This window comes from Anser brachyrhynchus (genome assembly GCF_964034855.1).
Source record: "Anser brachyrhynchus genome assembly, chromosome: 1".
Taxonomy (NCBI): domain Eukaryota; kingdom Metazoa; phylum Chordata; class Aves; order Anseriformes; family Anatidae; genus Anser; species Anser brachyrhynchus.
Genome location: NC_137694.1, coordinates 72,266,246 through 72,288,429, shown reverse-complemented (window position 1 = coordinate 72,288,429; position 22,184 = coordinate 72,266,246). Strand labels below are relative to the sequence as shown.

The 22,184-nt window shown below is 38.4% G+C and overlaps 1 protein-coding gene across 1 annotated transcript in view; it reads left to right on the top strand.

The window, feature by feature from the left end:
- The window catches only part of LOC308187620 (tetratricopeptide repeat protein 38-like), a gene marked incomplete at its 5' end in the record, with an annotated part of 22,202 nt that extends 18 nt beyond the window's left edge, over window positions 1-22,184 (top strand). Inside the window, 14 exons of the mRNA XM_080575766.1 lie at window positions 87-230; window positions 1,405-1,482; window positions 2,102-2,183; window positions 2,544-2,715; window positions 4,685-4,858; window positions 7,121-7,196; window positions 8,318-8,437; window positions 11,516-11,575; window positions 12,703-12,741; window positions 13,609-13,690; window positions 15,230-15,395; window positions 18,892-19,051; window positions 19,346-19,419; window positions 20,227-22,184. Of these exons, the coding sequence (XP_080431892.1) occupies window positions 87-230; window positions 1,405-1,482; window positions 2,102-2,183; window positions 2,544-2,715; window positions 4,685-4,858; window positions 7,121-7,196; window positions 8,318-8,437; window positions 11,516-11,575; window positions 12,703-12,741; window positions 13,609-13,690; window positions 15,230-15,395; window positions 18,892-19,051; window positions 19,346-19,419; window positions 20,227-20,320 (1,521 nt within the window). The 3' untranslated portion in view covers window positions 20,321-22,184. The remainder of the gene's footprint in view (window positions 1-86; window positions 231-1,404; window positions 1,483-2,101; window positions 2,184-2,543; window positions 2,716-4,684; window positions 4,859-7,120; window positions 7,197-8,317; window positions 8,438-11,515; window positions 11,576-12,702; window positions 12,742-13,608; window positions 13,691-15,229; window positions 15,396-18,891; window positions 19,052-19,345; window positions 19,420-20,226) is intronic.

Here is a 22,184-nt window from a genome sequence, read left to right as displayed (position 1 = left end):
GGGCCCCGGGGAGCACCGGCACTGCGGTCGGCAGGGCGGGAGCCAGCCGAAAAGCCCCAGCCGCCGGCGGGGTCTAACGGCCACAGCTCGGAACCCGCTCCGCGGAGCCCGGCCCCTGCCCCCCGGCCCCGGCGGCAGGGCAAGAAAGCCGCCGGGCTGCAGAGGCGCCCCGGGGCGGCCGGGCCCAGCGTGGCCGACAGGAGCAGTGCGCCCCACTGAGGGACTGCAAGGTCCGGCGGGGCGGAGGGGAGGGGAGCGGCGCGACCAGGGGCCGGGCCGGGCCGGGCCGGGCCGGGCCGGGCCGGAGGAGCCCCGGGGGTGCTGAGAGCCCACGGGGCAGCGTGGCCGGAGCCGGGGCCGGGGCCGGGGCTGGGGGAGAAAAGCAAAAAGCTCCTCTGGGTGCCGCAGGTTCTGCAGAGCACTGCGAAACGGCCGCACGGAACCAGAGGAATAAAGGGGATTGATCGCTCACAGCCGGTTGGCATGGCAGCAGAGACGCCGCTAGAAGGGAAAAGTCAGCAGGAAAGCAGCAGCAAGGGCAAGGCTTTGGTCTGGCCCAAAAGAGGAAAGGCAAAGCAGGAAAAGGAGTGGAGGCAATTGCACTTTCCTTCAGGAAGCCTGCCAGCAGACAGTCTGTTCTGGGTTTAGGGAGGAGGATGAGGGGAAATGAGCGCAGGAAACAGCAGAGCCAGCATGTGTGAAAAAGGAAGGTGATGGCTGCTTTACAAGCTCTTCGTCTACCTTGTACCTACTCGGCTCTCCTGGGTTTCATTCAGTCACAGATTCGTAGTCTCCCAGGCTTGTAAGGTGGACACTCAAGTACTAGAAGTGTTGGGATGTGAGCCTTTAAACCAATCAGTGAGAAAAGAAAGCGTTTGAGTACTGTTGGAAGAGATGTCTTTGCGAGGCTCTCTAAAAGTTTTGACAACTACAGTATTAGTTAGGTGAGTAAGTTGGGAAGGGAAGCCCCTAAGGTAGTGAGGTGACAAATGTGGTGGTTGTGTGGCCATCCTGTTTGGGAAAAGGCAGTATTGCTTTTGTATATAGAAACCTGGGGTCTTCCTTTCCCGTGTCACTGTTTCATACAAGGTGTATCTTCAGCAGAGGAACCAGCCCAAGTTTGTCTGCAGGGAGTTAAGTGTAGTCCTCACCTTGTAAGGTATAAATTGTAGAATTTGAAAGGCTGTATAATTTTTGGTTCTTTATCCCCACTGCTAACCCAACAAATTGAGATGTATGTACAGGTGCACAAAAAGTGTCTGCATCTGCTAACATTGTTCTCACAGCTTTTTCCTGTTTTGAAAAAAAAAATAAACAGTTGAAAAACATCAGAACATCACCACTTTTTAAAGTCTGTCATCTCAGTGTGTGAAATCCTTCATTTCTCATCTGTTTGTTGTGCAGGCCTGGCAGGATGCTGGACTTGGCCTGTCCACTGCTAGCAATGAAGCCTGTAAACTCTTTGATGCAGTGCTCACCCAGGTATGACGAAAAATGGGGTCTGAAGGGACTTGTGCATAAAACAGTCTTTGGTGTAGCTGATTTTTACATTCCTTAACAGCTGAAAGATTAGACAGAAGCTGTACTGAGTTTTGTTTCTTGAGGAAGGCATGATTAGGCAATCACAGTGTGTGTGTGTTTGTGTTCATGTATCTGCATTGGTTCTTTCCAGTAGCATGTGTGTTGGTTAGCTACTGGCTGTCAAGTCTGACAGGTAAGCTGTGGTCTCAGAAATGTTATGTTCTCACACGTGTTCTTCAAATCGGGCTGAATTCAGCCATTAGCAGTCAGCAGAAAACCCTCATAGCAGAGAGTGATGCCAAACACTGTAGCTGTGGGAGGGTAGTGTGCTCATCCCACTGGACCCTGGAGAATCAAACACTTGACATAAGCTGCACAGAGAACAAAGGCTGTTAGTTCTGCTGGTGGCCAGGCTACCTTAAAGAAAGCAGCTTCTGTGTTTTCTAACTGAGCTAATTGTATTTGAATGTAAAGGTTCTCTGCTATCATTTGTCTTGCTTCTGACTTTCACGTGGCTGGGAGAAGGAGAAGATGCCCAATGTCATTGGGGATTCCTTGACACAGTCTCTCTCTTTTACAGTATGCAACCTGGGCCAATGATGAGGGTCTCGGGGGTATTGAGGGATGTCTCTCCAAGCTAAAAGCAGCAGATCCAAATTTTAGTAAGTATAATCTTTAATGGTTAGTATGGAAAGTGTTGCATAATTCCTTGCCTCTTTGTGTTAACCGTGCTTCATTTAGGCAAGTGGGAAGCAGTGGGTTGCAGAACTCTGTAAAGATTCTTTATAGTCAAGAGCAGGCTGGGATGATGTGTTTGGTTTTGTGTTTTTCTTTTCATTTGAAGTCTTCTTAAATGCTTATCATGAAAGGCCTAGAAAACTTCAGGCTTATAAGCCTTTCTGTCCCCTGTCACTACAGATCAGTCCCATTTTAAAACAAAACAAAACTGTGTTAATGCTTATGTAGAGATGAGTTTCCTACAGTTCTGTATGGCTCAAGTTGTAATGGGCTGGTTTCTCTAGCAATGGGACATGTCATCGCTAATGGTTTGGAGTTGATTGGTACTGGAAGTTCAGTGCGGCTCAACAAAGAGCTGGACAGTGCAATGAGAACAATGATGACACTGTCAAAATCCCAGCCTCTGAGTGAGCGGGAGAAGCTTCACGTATCAGCGCTGGACATGTTTGCCCATGGGTAAGTGTCTAGACCTATGGGGAAGGGGACAGGAGCTGGTTTTGTCATTCAGAATCTCCTTGCTGTTGCTGTGTACCGCCTTAGCACGTGTCCCGCTTGCTCTTCTGTTGTCGCTTTCCTCACATGTAAAGGACTGGGAAGAGTTTTAGCTACCACAGGTAGAGGTGATGCTGGGGAGTGGTGTTGCCTAGCTGTCTAGCTAGACAACTAGCGAAGGATCAATGTGCAATGTTGGTGGCTGTGCTGAAATTTATCTCCCCAACCTGTATCACCATGACTAGTTTGCCATCAGAACCGTAGGAGGAAAAGTGCTGTATGGCCTCTCTTAAAGCATGAAGCACTCCTTGTTTTAAATCTGTCTTAGATCTGTCAGTGGAGTAAATGGTTTAGAACTAAGATACTTAATATTTAAGTACTCTGATGTCCAGTATAATATAATACAGACTTGGACCCACAGAAGCAAAGTCTATAACAGACCTTTCTTCTCCTCTCTGTTGTCTTCCTATGTCAAAAAAGATTTCCTCTGAAAAATGGGATATGGCAGTGTCAGAAGTGCTGTAAAGACTTACTGTTCCATTGAATATGATGAATTTATTTGCACTGTAGAAAGTATTGGCTAATCATTCACTTGCATTATTCGTCAAACAAACAGGTGAACATGGGTTTACCTCATGTATTTTGTAGCAAAGGTAAAGAGGAAGCTACCGAAGCCGTTACTATGGGATCAATTCCCACTAGAGGAGAGGGAAGATATCTGTGTGCATGTGAAGCTAGATTAATTATTGAGTCATAGAATCATTTAGGTTGGAAAAGATGTTCAAAATCATCAAGTCCGACCGTCAGCCTGACCTGCCAAGTCCCATCACTAAGCCAGGTCCTTTAGTGAGACATCCACAGGTTTCTTAAATACCTCCGGGGATGGGGACTCCAGCACTTCCCTAGGCAAGCTGTTCCAATGGTTGACCACCCTCTGTGTGAATAAATTCTTCCTAGTATCCAAACTAAACATCTTGAGACCATTTGCACAAATTTGTTGCACATTGCACAACTTGAGACGATTTTGTTGAGTTCTATCGCTTGTTACCTGAGAAAAGAGACCAACTTCCTCCTTGCTGCAGCCTCCTTTCAGGTAATTGTAGAGAGCCAAGACTCCTCCCCTCCTCCTTCTTTTCTCCAGACTAAATAGCCCCAGTTCCCTCAGTCACTGCTCATAAATCTGTTCTCATCCCTTCAGCAGCTTCGTTCTCCTCTGCACACACTCCATCAACTCAGTATACTTCTTGAAGTGGGCGGGTCCAAACCTGAAAACAGTACTCAAGGTGTGGTGTCACCAGTGCCAAGTACAAAGGGACAATTACTCCTCTAGTGTTTCTGGCCACGCTATTCCTGATGGAAGCCAAGTTGCCATTGGCCTTGTTGGCCACCTGGGCACATTGCTGGCTCATGTTTAGCCAGCTGTCAACCAGCACCCCTAGTTCCTTTCCTGATGAACAACTTTCCAGCCACTCTTCCCCAAGCCTATCCCACTGCATGGGGTTGTTACAACCCAAGTGCAGCACCTGGCATTTAGCTTTGTTGCATGTCATACAGTTGGGCTCAGCACATTGATTTGGCCTACCCAGATCACTCTACAGAGCCTTCCTACCCTCAAGCAGATAACAGCAGGACTCTGTTCAACACCATAGGAAAATCTTTAGATTTATGGTTGAGCTTCTGTTTTTTTCTGTGCAGTTTACAGCTTGTTTTTTTAACACAAGAATATTTATTTTATATTATTTCCCAGAAAGTACTCAGTGAAGATAATGTCATTGTTTCTTACAGAAGAAACATCCTTAAATTCCTTCAAGAAAAAAAAAAAGTCTTTTGATGTTGAATTTTCTCTTTTTCAGAATAGCATGAGTTTAGAACTAACCGTAGAGTCGGGTTTGTGTGCCTTCTTTCAGCGTTCACAATATTTCTATATTTCTAGCCAGCTCCCCAAAGCTTGTGATCTATGGGAACAGATTCTGCAGAGCCATCTGACGGACTTGCTAGCCCTCAAATTTTCCCAGGACACTTATTTCTACCTGGGATATCATATACAAATGCGAGACTCTGTTGCACGGGTTTTTCCTTTCTGGACACCTGATGTTCCTCTAAGCAGGTAGGTCATGCTTCGTTTTAAAAATAGGTCTTTATCTGGTGTAATGTATACATGCTTTGTCTTTTTAACTTCAAACACATCTGAAGGATAGGCTCTGTTGAACAAAGACGTAGAAAAGATCACAGGCTTGTAAGTGAAGTCAAGTGAATTATAGACACCTGGAACATCTCTCCTGTATCCCTGCTGATACTGTTAGTGATTTTTTGGTTTGTTTGTTTTAGAAGTGAGCTTTAGGTCAGTTAGTAATTTTTGCTAGCAAATGTGGCACATCATGTACCACATAGGATAGTTTTTGTTTGTTTGTTTTATTTCTTATTTATTTTATTTAGTTAGTTAAGTCCTGAAAGTTTTGGTTTCCCAAGGTTAATTCGGGGTAATCTGAATCTACTGACAAGCAGTTAATTGATAAAAACAATTACTTGGGGATAATTTTTTTAATTATTTTTAAGACCTGTTAAATTACTTGAAAGCTGCTAACTTTATGTAAAAATCTGCATCAAATTATACATCAGCACATACATTTAACATTTAGAAATAGAATAGACCCTCCATAGTCAAACATAATTTTCTAAATATTCTGTGAATATTTATGTAGACCCATGCTCTGTATCTTGATATCCAGTACAATCTTTTCTCTTTTTCTCTTCTACAAGCTCTGTAAAGAATATAGACTGAATGTTAACATAATAATGAATCTAAGGCACCCCACAAAATGTCTCATTTTTCCAGCATTGTTATCTCAATTTAGAAAAAAACAAAATACTTTGTTTCTCTTAACTACAGTATGCTGATGTCATTTGTTGGGGAAGTAAGACTCCTTAGCAGTTTTGACTGCATTTTTGTATTTTTTTCTGGACACAGTGTTACAGAAGTGCACTTGTTGTCCACTTAAATGTAAAGCAACAGGAAGTACCCATATATTAAACATTTCTTGAAGTATAGAAATCCGGCAGGTATCCCATGTCCTCAATCTGACAGGCATGTAGAGTTTCGTATGAATTGATACCTTGGCCAAAAAAAAAAATCAACCTTTATTCCTCTCAAACCATGAAATAAATCAGGTGCAATGTACCCCACATGTTTTAGTAGATTTTTTCTGCCTCCTGAGTTTAAAACCAAAACTCCAGCAGATACTTTGAGAAACAGAGATGTATCCTGTGGTGTTTTGCAATCTACAAATCTGCAAATACAATAGCAGTTAAATATTTCTTAAAATGACCGCATCGTGTACATGCACAGAAGCATATAACTTCCCTAATTTTCCTTTACATTGGGCTTTTATTGCTTAATGGGGATGCCTTGTGACATTAGAATGATGTTAACCAGTTTTAAAGAGCCACTTCACTTAAAGGCACTTACCTATAGTTCCGTCGGCACTGGAGAAAGTGCAGAAGACTACAGTCATATGCGTTGCCTTTGAGATATTCAGATAATTTTGGTGGCAGTATTTTCTTGCTTCTGACCATCTAATTTTGCATTTTTGTGAATGTTACAGAGATCAGATTCTTCTCTGCAACTCTAAATTCCAGTTTATCCAAAGATGTAAATGTCAGCTCTCAAAACACTGGTGATGTGCATTTTGTTCCTGATTTCCATGCTGGTGTCTGTTGGTCTCTCATTTCCTATGAGAGCTAGCTTATTGTTCTGTATTCTGCAAGCTTGAACCCTTTGAATCCTACAATTAGGAGTGTGGCTTACCACCAGCAGCAGCAGCCTGGCAGTGAGTTTTTTCCATCTCCAGCCTGTTGGATTGGGAGAGCCAGAATAGCCACTTTATACAAACCAGAAAGTGTTTTGACACATTCCCACTCACCGTTTCTAACTGTAAATCTTAAGTCACTTGTGGGTGCTTTTTTTTTCCCCTGTTGGTAAAACTCAGTTTGCTTCAGAATGTGTTGAATTTGAAAAATGCTAATGGTGGTTTAGACTACCTACAGAAAAGTAGACATTGAGTCTAAATATTGTCTACATACTCTACAATTCAGAATCAAAAATGCAGTGTTCTCAGTTCCATGTGATGCTCTGGCTAACACAATAAATAGATTACACGTTTTTAGTATACATGTTGGGCACGAAGAAGAGTTGGTCTTTTGTTAAAGAGACACATTTAAAATAGATGGGATCTGAGCTCTTTGCATGGTTCAATATAAAGTGCATTGTAAGGACTGTTTTGAGTTAAATGTATGTTCTGGTATGTTTTTCAATCCTATCTTAAATCTAGTTCTAACTGGATGAAGCATTATTCGTTTCTCTTTTGCTTAGCTACGTTAAGGGCTACTATTCTTTTGGACTCATGGAAACAAACCTTTTTGATCGTGCTGAGAAGCTTGCCCTTGAGGTAAACGGCCTGTTATTGATGGTAAAACGTTTTAGAATTCTTAGTCATGCTCCTTATCTCTGGGTGATGTTTTGTGCAGATACTATAAACTGACTTCGTCATCCCAGTTGTTAAGAGAAGTAGCAAAGAGATAAAGTTTAGCATGGAAATTCTCACAATTTCACAAGGAACTGTTGATTAATATTCCTTAGAAAGATTCCTATATCTATGCCATACCATGGCAATTTCATCTTAACTGTATTTCCTTCATTTCCTTATAACCGTGCCATGTGAGATGGTATCAAAACAGCTGTCTAAAATCCATGTATATCCCATTTTCTGTTTCCCCCATGTATAATTGTCTGTTTACTCCTATTAAAGAATGTTAGATTGGCTTGATGTAGTTTGCTCTTGACAATCCACCCTGTTTGGGTTCCTCCTCCATTTTTTTTCCAGATGCATATTCATGGATTATTGAGCAATTAAGCCTACAATGTTCCTGGGGATCAAAATTACTTGGTGTGTTCCCTTTTTATGAAGACAGTAGTTATACCTGATTTTCTGCAGTCCTCAGGATTATCCCTGTCCTCCAGGAGTCTCAGATACAATTCATCTTTAATGGGTGTTTTTGCCAAGGTTCTGTTACATCAAGTGGCTGAAAATGACAAGAAAGACTAACCTTACAAAATGGCTAAAACTTACTGGAAAATGGAGTGAGAAAGAGTAAATTGCTCAATAGTCAGAGCTGGACATGTTCTTAAAGAAGGAATGATTACCTGCAAGAATGGTTACCTATGCTATGGTCTATATTATGCCTGTGTATGCAATTCTTTTATGGCTCATATTGATATATGCCTTTTAAATAAAACATCATTTGATAATCTTCATTAAAGCCTGCATTCTGAAGCTGTTCTGCATGTTCATCTCTGTGCAGTAGAAGTCAGGAAGTGAAGTCAGCCAATAAACATTTTCTTCCTTTCTGTCCAAATCAGTCTTCCAAGCTATGGTTAGTAGGAAAAGTGCAGGGATGTACTTAACGTGCAGCTAATAAATACGAGTCGCTTGCTTCTATATCAGCAATAATAAATATGTTTATTTGCAAGTTTGTAAGGTTCATCACATTTTCCCTTTTTCACTCACAGGCTTTGGCTATAGATCAGACAGATGCCTGGTCTGTTCATACTATAGCTCACATAAATGAAATGAAAGCAGAGGTGAAGAAAGGGTTAGCATTTATGAAGGAGACGGAAGCCAACTGGAAGGTAAACTTTCTCATAGCATCTCTGAAAAAAACTCCTAGGTCTTCTTTATCTCCTCCAGTCAAGTTCTGTGTTTCTTCATCTAGTTTATTCCTGTCCCCATACATGTTACAAGCAATGTAAATTTCCCAGATTACGAGAAAAATCACTTGTGGTGCTGTTATCTGTGCCAATTTTGAAGCATAAAAAAATTGTATATTATGAACGACACATACTTTGCACCACTTTAAGCCATCATAACTAGGACTGCTGAGATTACACAAATGCCAAACACATTGGTTGGCCATGTTTCACAAAAAGTCTGTCCTCTCACACTGACTTATTTTAGCTAGAAATATTGAAAAAAATACTGCTTTTCAACAAGTATGTAGTTTGTACACACACATGCCATAGTTTCTTTTTCCTAAGCAGATGGAACTGGCTAGATATTTTATATCTCATAAAGTCGTGGCCATTGCTGGAAGATGAAATATTAGATATGAAAACTGATTTATTTATACTCGCATGTTTATAGAAGTAAAATGACCAGCGTTATTTTCATAAACTTTTTGCTTAGACTGAGACTGAACAACATGCGTCAGTTGAGGAATCTAGGTAAACTTCCGCAGGGGAACCAGCTGTGAGATAACACAGGCAAAGCAACATTTCAAAAAGCTCATGTATTTAATGAGTTTTTTGATTATTTTTTGTTTGTTTGTTTTTGTTTACTTCTAGATAGGGAAGGATGCTAGGTCAGCTGTAAAGAAAAGATAAATTATGCTTTTGTCTCTTTTCTAGTCTACTCAAGTTACTCATACATCCAACTTATTTGAGTATCTCTCAGTGGTATATTGAACAGTTGTCATGTAGTCCTTTGCTGTAAGTGGAGCTTAATTTTTATTTGTGTTGAACAGCATGTCTTTTCCTAATGATTAAGTGAAGAGCAGATAATAATATTCAGAGCATAAGGTTGTGGAGTTTGAAGTTGACAGAACCCCCAAGAGTTTGTTTTAGAGTCATCTCAGCTCACTGTTCCATGTCACCCAAAGAACAGTGCTGGACAGCGAGGCTAGAAGGATGGTTTTGCTTTTTTTTTTTTTTTTAAGTTAAATCATTGAGATGTCAAGCTTGGATATGAAGTCAACCTTCTCTTCAGGTTCATATCTTTGATGTCTTAGAAAGCATTCTGTCATTTGACATATTAGTTAATGAAACAGTGATACATGGGACTGACGGTTTGGGTGATACCTTTAAAACTACCAACAACCATTTCTGAAATCAGTCCCTGACTTTTTGAACCTGTTTGAACTCTGTTTCTTAAAATAGTTCCATGCCTCTGAGATTTCTACCCTTTATCCAAATAAAACAAAGTGCCAGATCAGTAAGTGGAATTGTCTAGAATACCCTCATGCCCACTCCAGTACAGTTAAGACTTATTGACTGACATTGTCATAATGATAATGTATATAATCACTTCTTTTATGCAATATTTTTCATCTTAGCCTTCATGAACCCATCTTTTCATCGTGAACCCAGTTAAAATGTAATCGTAGAAAAAAAAGCAGGGCTTTCTAAGGGCTTATGTTTGGCCTGGTGAATTGACAATTAGTACTTCTTTTAATGACCAGGATCTTTTATCTCTATATTATCTATATCTATATTATCACTATATCTATATCATCACTACTTTTGGTGCTTTTAATTCATCTTTCTTTCTTTTTAATTCATAATTTCTTTTCTTTTTAATTCATCTTTCTTTCCAGTAAGAGTCATGAAGAATTTGTAAGGTTTTCTTTACATGGTAGTTTATTTTTTATCGTTCCTCTCCACACAATAAAGAAGATGCCTTTTTTTTTTGGATGTTTCAGCACAAAATCAAAAGGGGCAAATTATGTTACCAGAGGAGGCCTCTGTGCCAGTACTGTTGGTTATTAAATGGGAAAGGTTTTTCTCCAGAGCAAAGAGTTCTCATAGTCTGCTTTTATTTATTTTAGCAGTCTGCAAGCCCACTTCTGCCTTAGCAATTTAATCTCATTCAGAACTCAAAATCAGCAGTAGAAGAAAGGTTTTGTTTTATTCAGTGAGGTAATCCCATGTTCTTGTTTATATGGCATTTGGTATGGTGGTATGGTAGTAAACATGATATTATCAGGTTTATGCCAACCACTTAACTACTTTAGTTGCTCATATTGGTTTTGTAATATAATATTAAACAAGTAAAGATTACTAGAGGATTTATCTTAGCACCAGAAAGTTCACTGGGAACCTTTGTACTTCCTGAAAGTGAAGCAGGTTTCATCATTACAATGAAGATTTTTCCACCTGTGAGAAGATTAAATTTAACTATAGCGTTGAGAGAGAATTGGAATAGAGAGAACAACTTTTCTGGTATCTTAATTTTCACCAAAGGATTATGGAATTATATTCCTGTCTGTCTGTTCTCAGTGCACTCACAAAAGTGAACTGCAATTACATTGTTTTGAAGTGTAGGCTATGAAAGAATATTTAAAATTCTGGTACCAGTTGAGAAGTAGAGCGCAAAGTTGGTACAGTTCAGAGAATATTTATGATATTCAGTTATGATATTTAGTTATCTAATGTGTTTGGTATGCCTGTGTGTTTGGTATCTAGTGTATCTTCCATAGTCAGTAGTAGGACATAAGTTTAAGGAGTGATTACTCTGTCTGAAATGGGTATCTAGATGGGTGGGCTGAATGGCCCTCCTAAGGTGGGTATCTCTCTCTACTACCTAGCCATGTTACTTTAAATAAGACACTTAAATTTTAGATTAGACAAATCTTACTCTTGTTATAGATGCTTTTTTCCTAAGAGAAAGATGTGAATTCTTCTGAGACATCCAAGTGCAATTCTCCTCTGGAAAATGACTTGGGAAAAACTTTGGTTTTGAGATGTCACCTTGAATTTCAAGAAGCATATGCATACTGAGAAATTTAAAGTAGGCAAGCTGATTTAAAATTCTTGTCTCTTCTCTCACTTGATGTACTGACTTTTGATGAAGAAGAAAACAGAAATCTGTCAAGATACATTTAAATTTAAAGTTATTTTGTATATAACATTTTTATTTTATTTTATTTTTTCCAGAACAGTGATATACTTGCTTGTCATAATTACTGGCACTGGGCTTTATACTTCATTGAAAAGGTATGAGACATTTTCATACAGATGTTTTATGGTCCAGGTAGATAATTGATCTAATACTATTTAAAAGGCAGTCCTAGCATTTATAATTTTTTTTCAGCTGTTTAGAGGGTTGTTTTTTTTGTAAAATGGCACAATGACATTTTTACAAGATAGTTCGTTAGTACAATTATTTTGAGAATAATTTTTTTTGTAATTACATTGAACAAAGATCTAGTATCTTCGTTGGAATGTTGAAAAATTGCTGCGAGATTATTACATGTTCAAAGATAAAATAATGTCACTAATTACATTTGGCACAATTATTTTATAGAAAGATGAACCTGGATCTCTAATTTTTAGACAAAAACTTTGTCTAAAAATAAAATTCTCTTCAAATTCAGTACTAAATTGTTGACCTCAAAATTTGCTGACTCTAGAAAAGAGGCAGTATGACAGCTCTAAATTTGGTGGCTTATGTTATTAGTCAATGTTACTAATATTTAATGTTATTCATTATTAATGTTACTAATTCTTGTTCTTATAGAGAGATCAAATTTATTGAAACCCTTTAATTTGCAACTTACCCAACCTATCAGGCTGCAATGCAGAATTTCCTTGGACTTGATAATTCTTTGTACTTGTGGGTCTCAATTCATTCGGGAGACAAATGTGACGTCATGGAAAAAGTGCCATACGTTGGTCAGAAAACAAGATAACTTGCTTATGTTCAGCACTATTAACACTATTATACAGCTTTTGTATAGCCTGCTTAACATCAGTTTTATTCCTACCTCTTTGCATAACTTTATGATGCAGTAATTTTTGCAAAGAAACCTGAAAGGAAGATTAGAAAGAGGTAACACCTTGTCTTTCTCCCTCATGTGTAACCTACAGCAGGATTAGTTCTCATTATCAAATGAAACCTAAGCATACTGGTTATTTTACCTAGTAAAGCCTAGTTTATCTTAGGCTCTGTTCTTTCTTTTCAGGCCTCAAGGAATTCATTGACTTTTTTTTTTTCTTTTAAACAAGTCATGAGGCAGTGAAGTAATATGGCACCTATTGTATTTATATGTTTGGTTACTACCCATCACTCTTGTTTTCTCTACCTGGAATGTTAATCATACGGTCCTTGTTTGCTTTTATAGGGGGAATATGAGGCTGCTTTGACAATTTATGACAATCATGTGAGTAGGGGACTTAATCTTTACTGGAGAACATGCTTAAGACCACAATACATACTTTATTCCTTCTGCATGAAGTTGAAACCTATTGCAATTGCCATACATATATATTATTTATATCTGTTGTTTGGAAGGCTGTTTGTCGACTAGTGAAATGCCCCAAATACTCAAATATTGTACAGTTCAAGCCTTTCTTACACTTTTGCTTGGAGGAGCTGTAATGGCACTGTTGGTACTGTTTTCCAGGTGTCCACATCTCTTATTCATGATGTGTAGGTCTAAATGCCCCTGAAAAAAAAACTTTTTAAAAGGATGTGAAATGATTTTCTTGTATAGTCAAGTTACCTTTATAAAGAAGTGATTTTTGCATGTTAGCTACTAAGTCAACAAAAACATGTCTTTTTATTTCTACTTAATATGTTATGGTTCTTTACTGCATAAATTTCAAAACAATCTTAGTAAATAAGTGGTATCAAATTTGGTAGGATAACATCTTTGTAAGGTTTGTAAAAATAATGTCATTAAGAAAGCTGCTGTGCAGATTCCGGTCTACTAAATCTGGCAAAATGAAGTACTATTTATGGCACTATACTGGAAGCAAACAAACAAAAAAAAAACACCTTGATGACCTTCCGTGCTTACTGAGTTTAACTCCATAACATGTAAAACAGCACAAATGAAGCAATTTGTGTGTTTGTCACTGCAAATTACCACATTCAGAAAAGATGCAACTAGGGCTATTGTCAGACAGGTATTTTTGGATGAATAAAAAGATAAAATTAATTCTGTACTTTGAATATAAGTTTGATTATCTGAGTAAGTTCCTGCTAGCACATCAGTTGGGCAGTTTATGAATACCTGTGATTACAGATTGCTCCTCAGTGCCTGTCAAGTGGAAGCATGCTGGATATAGTAGATAACTGTTCAATGCTGTACAGACTTCGTCTGGAAGGTAGGATATCCAACTGTTCTTTCTTAATCTGCAAGAGGAACAGTTTTCTTTTTGACTTCCCCTCCCTACCCTCACCCCACAATACACATCCTGGCATGTTGGAGAAGTTTTTAAAGATACTTACAGAGCAAGCTTGGTCAGTGTTACAGAAGAAATCTTAAAATTCTTTTCTTGAGAAAAGCCTCAATGCGAAATTTATAATATTTTGCTGTTCTGCTTTAATTGGGATAGAGTTAATTTTCTTTATAGTAACTCATATGGTCCTATATTTTGGATCTGTGATCAAAGCAGTGTTGATAGCTCACAGATATTTGATCTATTACTGAACAGTGCTTACACAGCATGAAGGCCTTTTCCGTTTCTCATGTTGCTCTGCCAGCAAGTAGGCTTGGGGTTGCACAAGAATTTGGGAGGGAGCATAGCCAGGACAGCTGACCCTAATCGACCAAAAGAATATCCCATATCCTAAGGCACTATGCTAAGCAATAAAAGCTTGGGAAAGAAGAAGGAAGAGGGGACATTTGGAGTTACGGTGTTTGTCTTCCCAGTTAACTGTTAAACATAACAAGGCCTAGCTTTCCTTGAAATGGGTAAACATCTGTCTGCTGATTAGAAGTAGTGAATTAATTCCTTATTTTGCTTTGCTTGTGTGCACAGCGTTTGTTTTACCTATTAACCTGTCTTTCTCATCCCACAAGTTTTCTCACTTCTGCCTTTCTGTTCTTCTCCCCATCCCACTGAGGGGAAGGCAAGAGAGCCAGCTGCCGGGTGGTGCTTGGCTGCCTACCAGTGTTAATCTACATCATGTGCATAACCTTTTTTCTTTCCAAGATATTTTTTTTCCCATGCCAGCACAGTATTTCATTCAGCTCAAGCTAGCAGAGGTCACATATTTCTTTTCTGGAAAATTTAACTTATATTGTCCCTGGAGATCTGAGGCTGAATAATTGAGTACATTAGTCTCTAAAACGCTATAGAGCTTCCTTTAAGTAAATTTCAAATGAAATACTTTATATTCTGATATTGATTGATATAGCTAGTACACATCTATTAGCCTCTGGCTTTGGGTACTCGCATAACTCTGTGTCATTTCTTCTCAACTTTTTAAAGCTGTAATTTGCACACTGGAGTTCCTGAAGGATGGTGTTGGAGGGTGCAGGGTTTCATAATGTTTTACTGAAACACTAATGGTGCATTGGGTTTGTTTATGGAATCCATCTTATCTCTCTGTATAATTTGATTGCTACAGGCAATTCACTATGAACATCATCTCCCAGAAGACACAAGCAATCTTGTATTAAAGCCAGAACCTTGTTTAATGCAGTCTAGAATACTGGCAATAAATTACTGACAGTCAATAAATCCTTTGCCCAGATACGACAGACTGTAACTAAGCATTACTCTATAATATAATTTTGCCACACCAGGGTCTGTTTTCCTGAGTTTAGTAGCAGTGCTATCTGTGCTGTGTGATGCTGATTACAAAGTGATGCTTTCGCATGTGGTATTTTTATTGAAAAAAAAATCTTTTACTCATAGGTATAAAGCTTGGAGACAGGTGGGACAATGTTCTCAAGATTACAAAGAAACACACCAAAGATCACATTCTTCTGTTTAACGATGTACACATCTTGATGTCCTCCCTTGGAGCCAAAGACCACAAAACTACTAATGAGCTTTTAACAACTCTTCAAGAACTTGCCAAGTAAGTAAATGAATTAAAATGTTATACTGCAAAAGTATTTTGTCCTCTGAACTTTAGGGTGGTAATGCCTGTGGCTCACAGAAGTGTTACAACATACTCTTCTCTGCCTTAGAGTGTTAGTGGGACAAGTCTGGTTGTCCCACTATCAGCTGATGTACAATTAGAAGATCCCTATAATTATTTTTATGAGTACTGTCTAGAGGGGCTTCTGTTTTGTTAAGCAAGAATTGCTTACATTTGAAGTCATGAGCACTAAGCACTAAGCACATTTGCTTTGTATTTTCTTTTGATGAGTTCATACTAAGCTTTGTTACATACAATAAGTATTTCACCCGTATAGTAATGAGGACATTGCACAATATATGTTAGCTCTCTGTGGTTGTTACTTCTGCTCTGCTTTAAAAAGTTCTTTAATCATGGACTGTTAGTTGGTAGCAATATTCTAATAGCTACTATTTGGTGCATTGTGAAGTATCTCTGTAGGAAAGCAATTTTTAAATATTGCTAAAGCAGTTCTAGAGAGTATTTTGCTTTGAATTATGTGCAAAATTTGAATATCGAAGTATTCCAACTAAACAATGTTTTTTCTTTATGTTCTCTTGTGTATTGAATAACTGTAAATGATTGTAATTCTTTTGAAGGGGTTGATCTATAGATTATGTAAACGCAGGTGATAGATCCTAAAAACAACTTACTGGTTTAAATGGTATAGTTTTAAGTACAAAATATAGTAATTTACAAAGTTGTAAACAATAGACCACCTGATTAGATTCTGCAGCAAACATGGGGGAGAAAAAAGATTAATACTTAACCCAATACAAATTTATATCTAGTTACTCTTAATGAAATCTCTCACATAAGTGCAAGTAATGGTTTTCAATTTATGAATGCTGAACAACTGAAAGTGAATAGAAAGCTGCTGATATCTGGAGAGATTGTGTCTGAGAACACAAACCTGACCTATGGGCTTGGTAGGCTGGTAAAGTCACAAATTGCAGTCAAATAACATCCCTGTTTGCCCGGCTTCACTTCCTTGAGTTACACTACCACCTTTCCACTCCTGCTTTCTGGCTATAACATCTTAGGAATTTCAGCTTACCCTGCTCCAAGCCCATGATTGCTGGTATGGCAACCATTGCCAGTTAAATTGCCAGTTAAAAATTTCATTCAGTTCTATATTCTTCCCCCATATAACTTGTTTTTCCCCTGCTTCAGCATCTATTGCTTCCCTTCCCTTAGAAAAGAAGGAGGAAGAAGAATCTGAAATTCTCACTATTTGTTTCTGACTATAATACCTCTTAACCAAAAATAAATGTAATTTTTAAGAGTAGTTATGAAAACAAGAATCTGTCAAATCAAGCCTAAGCGTGTCTGATTTGACTGAAGTAGGAGACAGTGAATATCTTTCATATAATTATATTGATATGTAAGTATATGTAAAGTGTGTAAAACTACACACACCACTTCAGGAAAGCTGTAATGAATACACACTACTTATCTCTCCACCTAGCGTTTCTCTTTGCCTGTATTCAGCCTTTTGTAGTAATAGAGCTGCACATTTTTCGCTATAATTTGAAGCATTATGAAGCTTAATTTTGTCATTTCAGAAAACTGACTGTGAGATGAAGAAATTATTTTAATGGTTTGGATTAGTGGATTAATTTGTGCATCATGAATATATTGTATTCATGCATATAAATGATATCTAAGATGTGTTTTACTTGTGGCTTATTTATTTATTTATTTGTTTAAAATGCAGTCATAAAACTGACGCAGACAAAATTCATTTGGGGCTTTAAAGTTGACAAGAATTACCTTTTTTTAAAAAAAAAAAAAAGAATTCCATGGCGCTCTCTGGTGGTTGGTATCCCATGTTTATTTTCGTGGATAGAAATGTTAGTTAATGCAGGGGCATATATTGTTCTTCATGAATCAATACTTCAGATCAATTGCAAGAGGAAGTAAAAACCAGTCTTTGATGTCTGTGCATTTTCTCTGAGAGCTGGAAGAATCGTTTAAATGAAGGATTGTTTCATCATTTTCAGCTATCTCAGACCACTTCTTTAAAATACAGATCTGTTATACACTTTTAACTTTCCAGAGGAAGATGCATTTTAAGGAATGATAAACACATAGGGCAACACTGTATACATAAAAATCAGCATTGACCTAGAGGACAATAAGGGAGATTTATAATAGTGACTCGAAGAGAATATTTAGGGCAAAGCTTAGTGCTTTGAAAAGTAGATCTTTAAAGACATTTTGATTGTTTATAGAGAAAGCATACAGATACACACTTTATTTATTTATTTATTTATTTACCTAAGGAGTTAATTGTAGCAATGGGGCATTTACTTTGGTGTTGCATAGCTTTCTGTTTACAGCAATGTGTACGTTTTGTATCATCAGATTTTTGGCTTGGTAAGTTTAAGGCAATAGTGTGGCTTTCAGCTGTCATTGCAAGCACTTTAAACAGAAACCAGTGACTAAAGTTACTAGGCTGGTTCCTCAATGTTAAAGACTTAATTTGAAAATTTAGAGAAAAATCTATTCTAAGCAACCAATGGAATTCATAGCATTGACCTGTGCTCTGTATTCTCAGAAATGAATTTGTATTGCTGGGGTCAAAAAGCTCTCTTCACCTTCTGGTACTCCCAACCAAGCTTTTGGCACCTAAATGGCACTGCCTCCAAGTGTCAAGGTGTGATAACTGTCAGCTCCTTCTGTAGCAGTGGAAAAACAATTCCACATTGTCCCATTGCAGATATTGCCTATAGACCAAACGGCTACAATTTGGCTACTTATATTTTTACATTTTTTAATATTGGGAAGGATGTCTACTAAAATGTATACTTCTGCAGGCTTATTGTCATGCTTTATGTCTCTTTCACTCTTAGATGGGTTAGGTTACAAGTATTTAAAAGAAAAAAAAAAAAGAAAAACAAGTGCTATCTAAAATCCCTTGCTGTTTTTGCATCTAAAAACAGTCTATTGTGGTTAAAATAAGAGAGCAGACTTTGAGAGCTGTCACTGGGAATGCAGTGTATATTACAGCGATGGTGAGGCACTGTGATGCGTGGCAAGTTGTTTTGAAAGATTTATATTTGGAGCTCTCTGCAAGAGACTGATTGCCAGTTTTGGCAATGACAAGGACAGTCAAAGAACTAGCAATAGGATGTTCTGGTGAGAAGATCAGAAGAGAAACTAGCGTAGAATGTTCTGCCTTTTTCTTAACCCAAACTATTTATTGCAAAGGCAGGAGGCATTGGGCTTGTGACTTGCAAATATGTGCAGAGGAATGAAAACTGGTTAATGAGTAACAGAGGTGAAGGTAACATAACCACACAAAAAAAATATTATCCAAGTACTGTACCTGAAATATCAGGCTTTGCAGGGTAAAAAGAATAATTCTGTCTGCAGGCAGTGACAGACTTGCACTGAAATATGCATGTTTATCATTTGATTTATGCAAGTTCACCACTTTCTCATTCTACAGAGCACCTTGTGAAGACCATGAACTTTCCCTGGCTCCTAGTTTGGGGTTACCACTGTGCCAGGCTTTTATGGAGTTTGAAAAAGGAAATTGTGACAAAGCAGTAGACCTGCTGTATCCAATCCGTTACCAGCTAATCCAACTAGGAGGCAGTAATGCTCAGGTAAAGGAGGTCAATAAAACATGTTTTGATGCAACTTAATCCTCTTCCAGTAGCCTCCCTTTGATGCTTACATTACTAATAACACTTCATTCTTATAAAATGAAAAATTGTGCTTGTGACTGAATCCTGTTTACAAACACTTACTAACAGTGTTAGCTATTCAAACATGTCAACGAGAAAATGTTTTCCTCGGGGGCTTTTGGTAAACAAGACATTGTAACCATTGTAATGATGTTCATGTAAGTCTAAATTACTTATTAATTTGTATTTTGCTAACTTCTTTTCTGTTTTCAGAGAGATGTTTTCAACCAGTTATTGATTCATGCTGCTTTAAATTGTAAATCAAAAGCCAAACAAAACCTTGCTAAGTGAGTATTTTTCCTGATTTTTTTATGGAAATAATAGTTTTCAAAAATCAAGAGTAGTAGCAAGTATACTCAATTAGTGCTGTAATTACACACAAGCATTCATAGTTAAATGTTGCTACATTTATCAAGATAAAAAGTGCAATTGCTTTCGGTTCCAAATGTGCATTCTTACAGTCTGGATGATTTATCTATATTTTTTTAAGGGCAGTTGATTTTCAGAGGGTTTCTGTCTTAAACAGTGGCCTCTTGCCTGCTGGTCTGTGTACTTAATGGACTCCTAAACTTCAGCAAACTGCTGAAAGTCAAGTCCATCCTAATAATAACATCAGTTTTACTGGGAAATGTGATTAACAGAGCCTGATGTGAGCTTGCCTCAGTACAAATTATATGTGTCTTGCTGGGCAGAAATCACAGATGTTGCTCATTGACCTGTATGGAGTTCTGTTGAAAGTCATCAACTGGGCCTGCCTGTGCACTTAAAAGAATGGATCCTCAGGACGGTGTAAAGCCTTGCCTGTTCCCCTCCTGAAGTTTCTTTGAAACATAAATATTAAATCAAAATAATTCTTTTGTGCACCCTGAGTGCTCATTTTCAGTCTCTTGTCAGTGCTAAGAAGCACGCTGTTCTGCCTAAACTTACTGCCAAGGCTAAATGTTTCCAATAAAGGAAATCTGCACCTCAAGAGCAGGTCTTTAGGTATTCTTTTCTATCTCTTATAAGGACACTGCAGATGATCTTACAGGAAAAAATGATGTTGTACTCATGACCTTCATCCCATTTATCTGCTACCTATTCTCCTTTCTCAGATGCCTCCTGAGGGAACGCGACGTGATGAGACCAAATTCACCAATGACAGAGCGACTTATGAGGAAGGCAGCAGCAGTTCATTCAATGGCTTAAATCTGTCCTCTGTGCTTGAGATAGCAATGTGCTTAGCAATCAAAGTCTGGGTGCAGGGAGTGGAAGAGTGCTATGCTGTAGCCCATGCTAGAGTAAGTGAGTAAGAGCACCCTAGGAGCTAGAGATCTGATGACAATTTCCTTAAAAGATATAAAGCTGTTGCATTTCATGTTATATCTTGGATGATTCTACAAGGAAATAAGAATACCTGCTGATAATACACAGCTATCTGTAGCATCCTGAGGCACTACTTTTCTGGTATATTTCCTTGAAAGTTTCCTCGACCCTGATAATATTCAGTACAGAAACAGTGCCTGGATTTCAGTCATTCATTGGCCTGGTTTATTACTTCATTAATATGTTAAATAGTGAGTAAACATTTCAGGTAATTCAAAGAGACCTTCTCAGCATCGCAGATGGGCAAGTGTAGGGCCAGAGCCAATACAGGCATAAATGGAGTTCCATATCAAGCTTCCAGTCCATTAAGGCATGAGTTACCCTGGCATTACAGATCTGTCTGCACTCAGGATCTTTTTCCAGGTGCTTTTTTTTAAACTGTCTCTTACAAAATGTTAGATTTCAAGATAGAATCCCAGAACTTCTTGAAATTAAAATGTGAAAGAGCCAGACAAGAGGAACAATGGCTGACTGCTGGTTAGGACTATTTTGATGTGGGTGATTGCTTGGCACCTTTAAATCTTTCAGGAAAAAATGAAAAAGCCTGGATTTCAGCTAAAACAGTGCTGTCTCTGAATGGTAATTTGGGCTGGAATCTTTGTGCTTAGTTTCTGATAACTCAGGCCTTACTGTCGTCTCAACAGCATGGGACACTTTGTTTAGCAATGTAAGGTTTAAAGCCAATGTTCATGAGCTTTACAGGAACACTGGGGCATCTCAGTGCGGGTGAAGACTGCAAAGGAACTCCCCCAGAAAGAGAGCTAATGGGAACTGTCACAAAGCTTTGTCCTGGCGCAAGTGATGTGATGAGCTTTGGTGCTGCAAATAACTCATGATAGGAGACATAAAGCTCCATGAATTTCTTGTGCCTCTCAATTCCTGCAGTGTAGCAGAGTTAAAAGCTTGTCTTGCAACAGTAATCCAGAAATCCCTAATGGAGAGAAGATAGTTTTTCAAACCAAATCTAATGCCTTCTGTTCTTGTTCCTGAGTAGAAATGCCACACCCTTTAATTTTCCAAGCTCTGGCTTTGGTATCTACAAGCACTCCAGGACATGTCTGCTCCTCCTTCCTATCCAGCTTGGGCTCTTCCACATGTCCCACAGTAGCCCCTTTTCACACACAATCCTTCTGACCTAAAGCACTTGCATAGCTGGCCCTACGTTTGCCCTGGAGTTCCTACATAATAGAGGCTTAAGATATGCAAGTGCCTTGCTGCCTGCCTTCTTCCCCCAACCATCACTTGAGGAAAAAATAGCTTAGTTTTAAAAAAATGATAATTTGTGAAACCATATAAGGTATTTCGGTCCTTGCTTGCAGCCTTTTGAATCCTGTGGACAGTCATAGTTCACTGCTCTTCAGGTATGTCACTACCTTATCTGTCCAGCCATGGCTGTGATTGGCTCACTCACTGATAAAGTTAGTGCATTTTTTTTTACTGTTAATTTTTAATCACGGCATGTCAAGCAATGACTTTAGACAGATAAATTTTTACTCAAGGGATGTAATAAATCTTACTATGCAACAAAAGTCTGAGAAATCTGCTGGCTGTTTATGAAGTGTGTAGTGTAAGTGATGCATTGCTACATAAATCTAAGAGTGATATTTTTAGTACTCCTGATATAATGTGATTTAGAATTCTGTCTGCTTTACATTAATAAATTCAAAGATGTCCTCAGTTGAGCAGC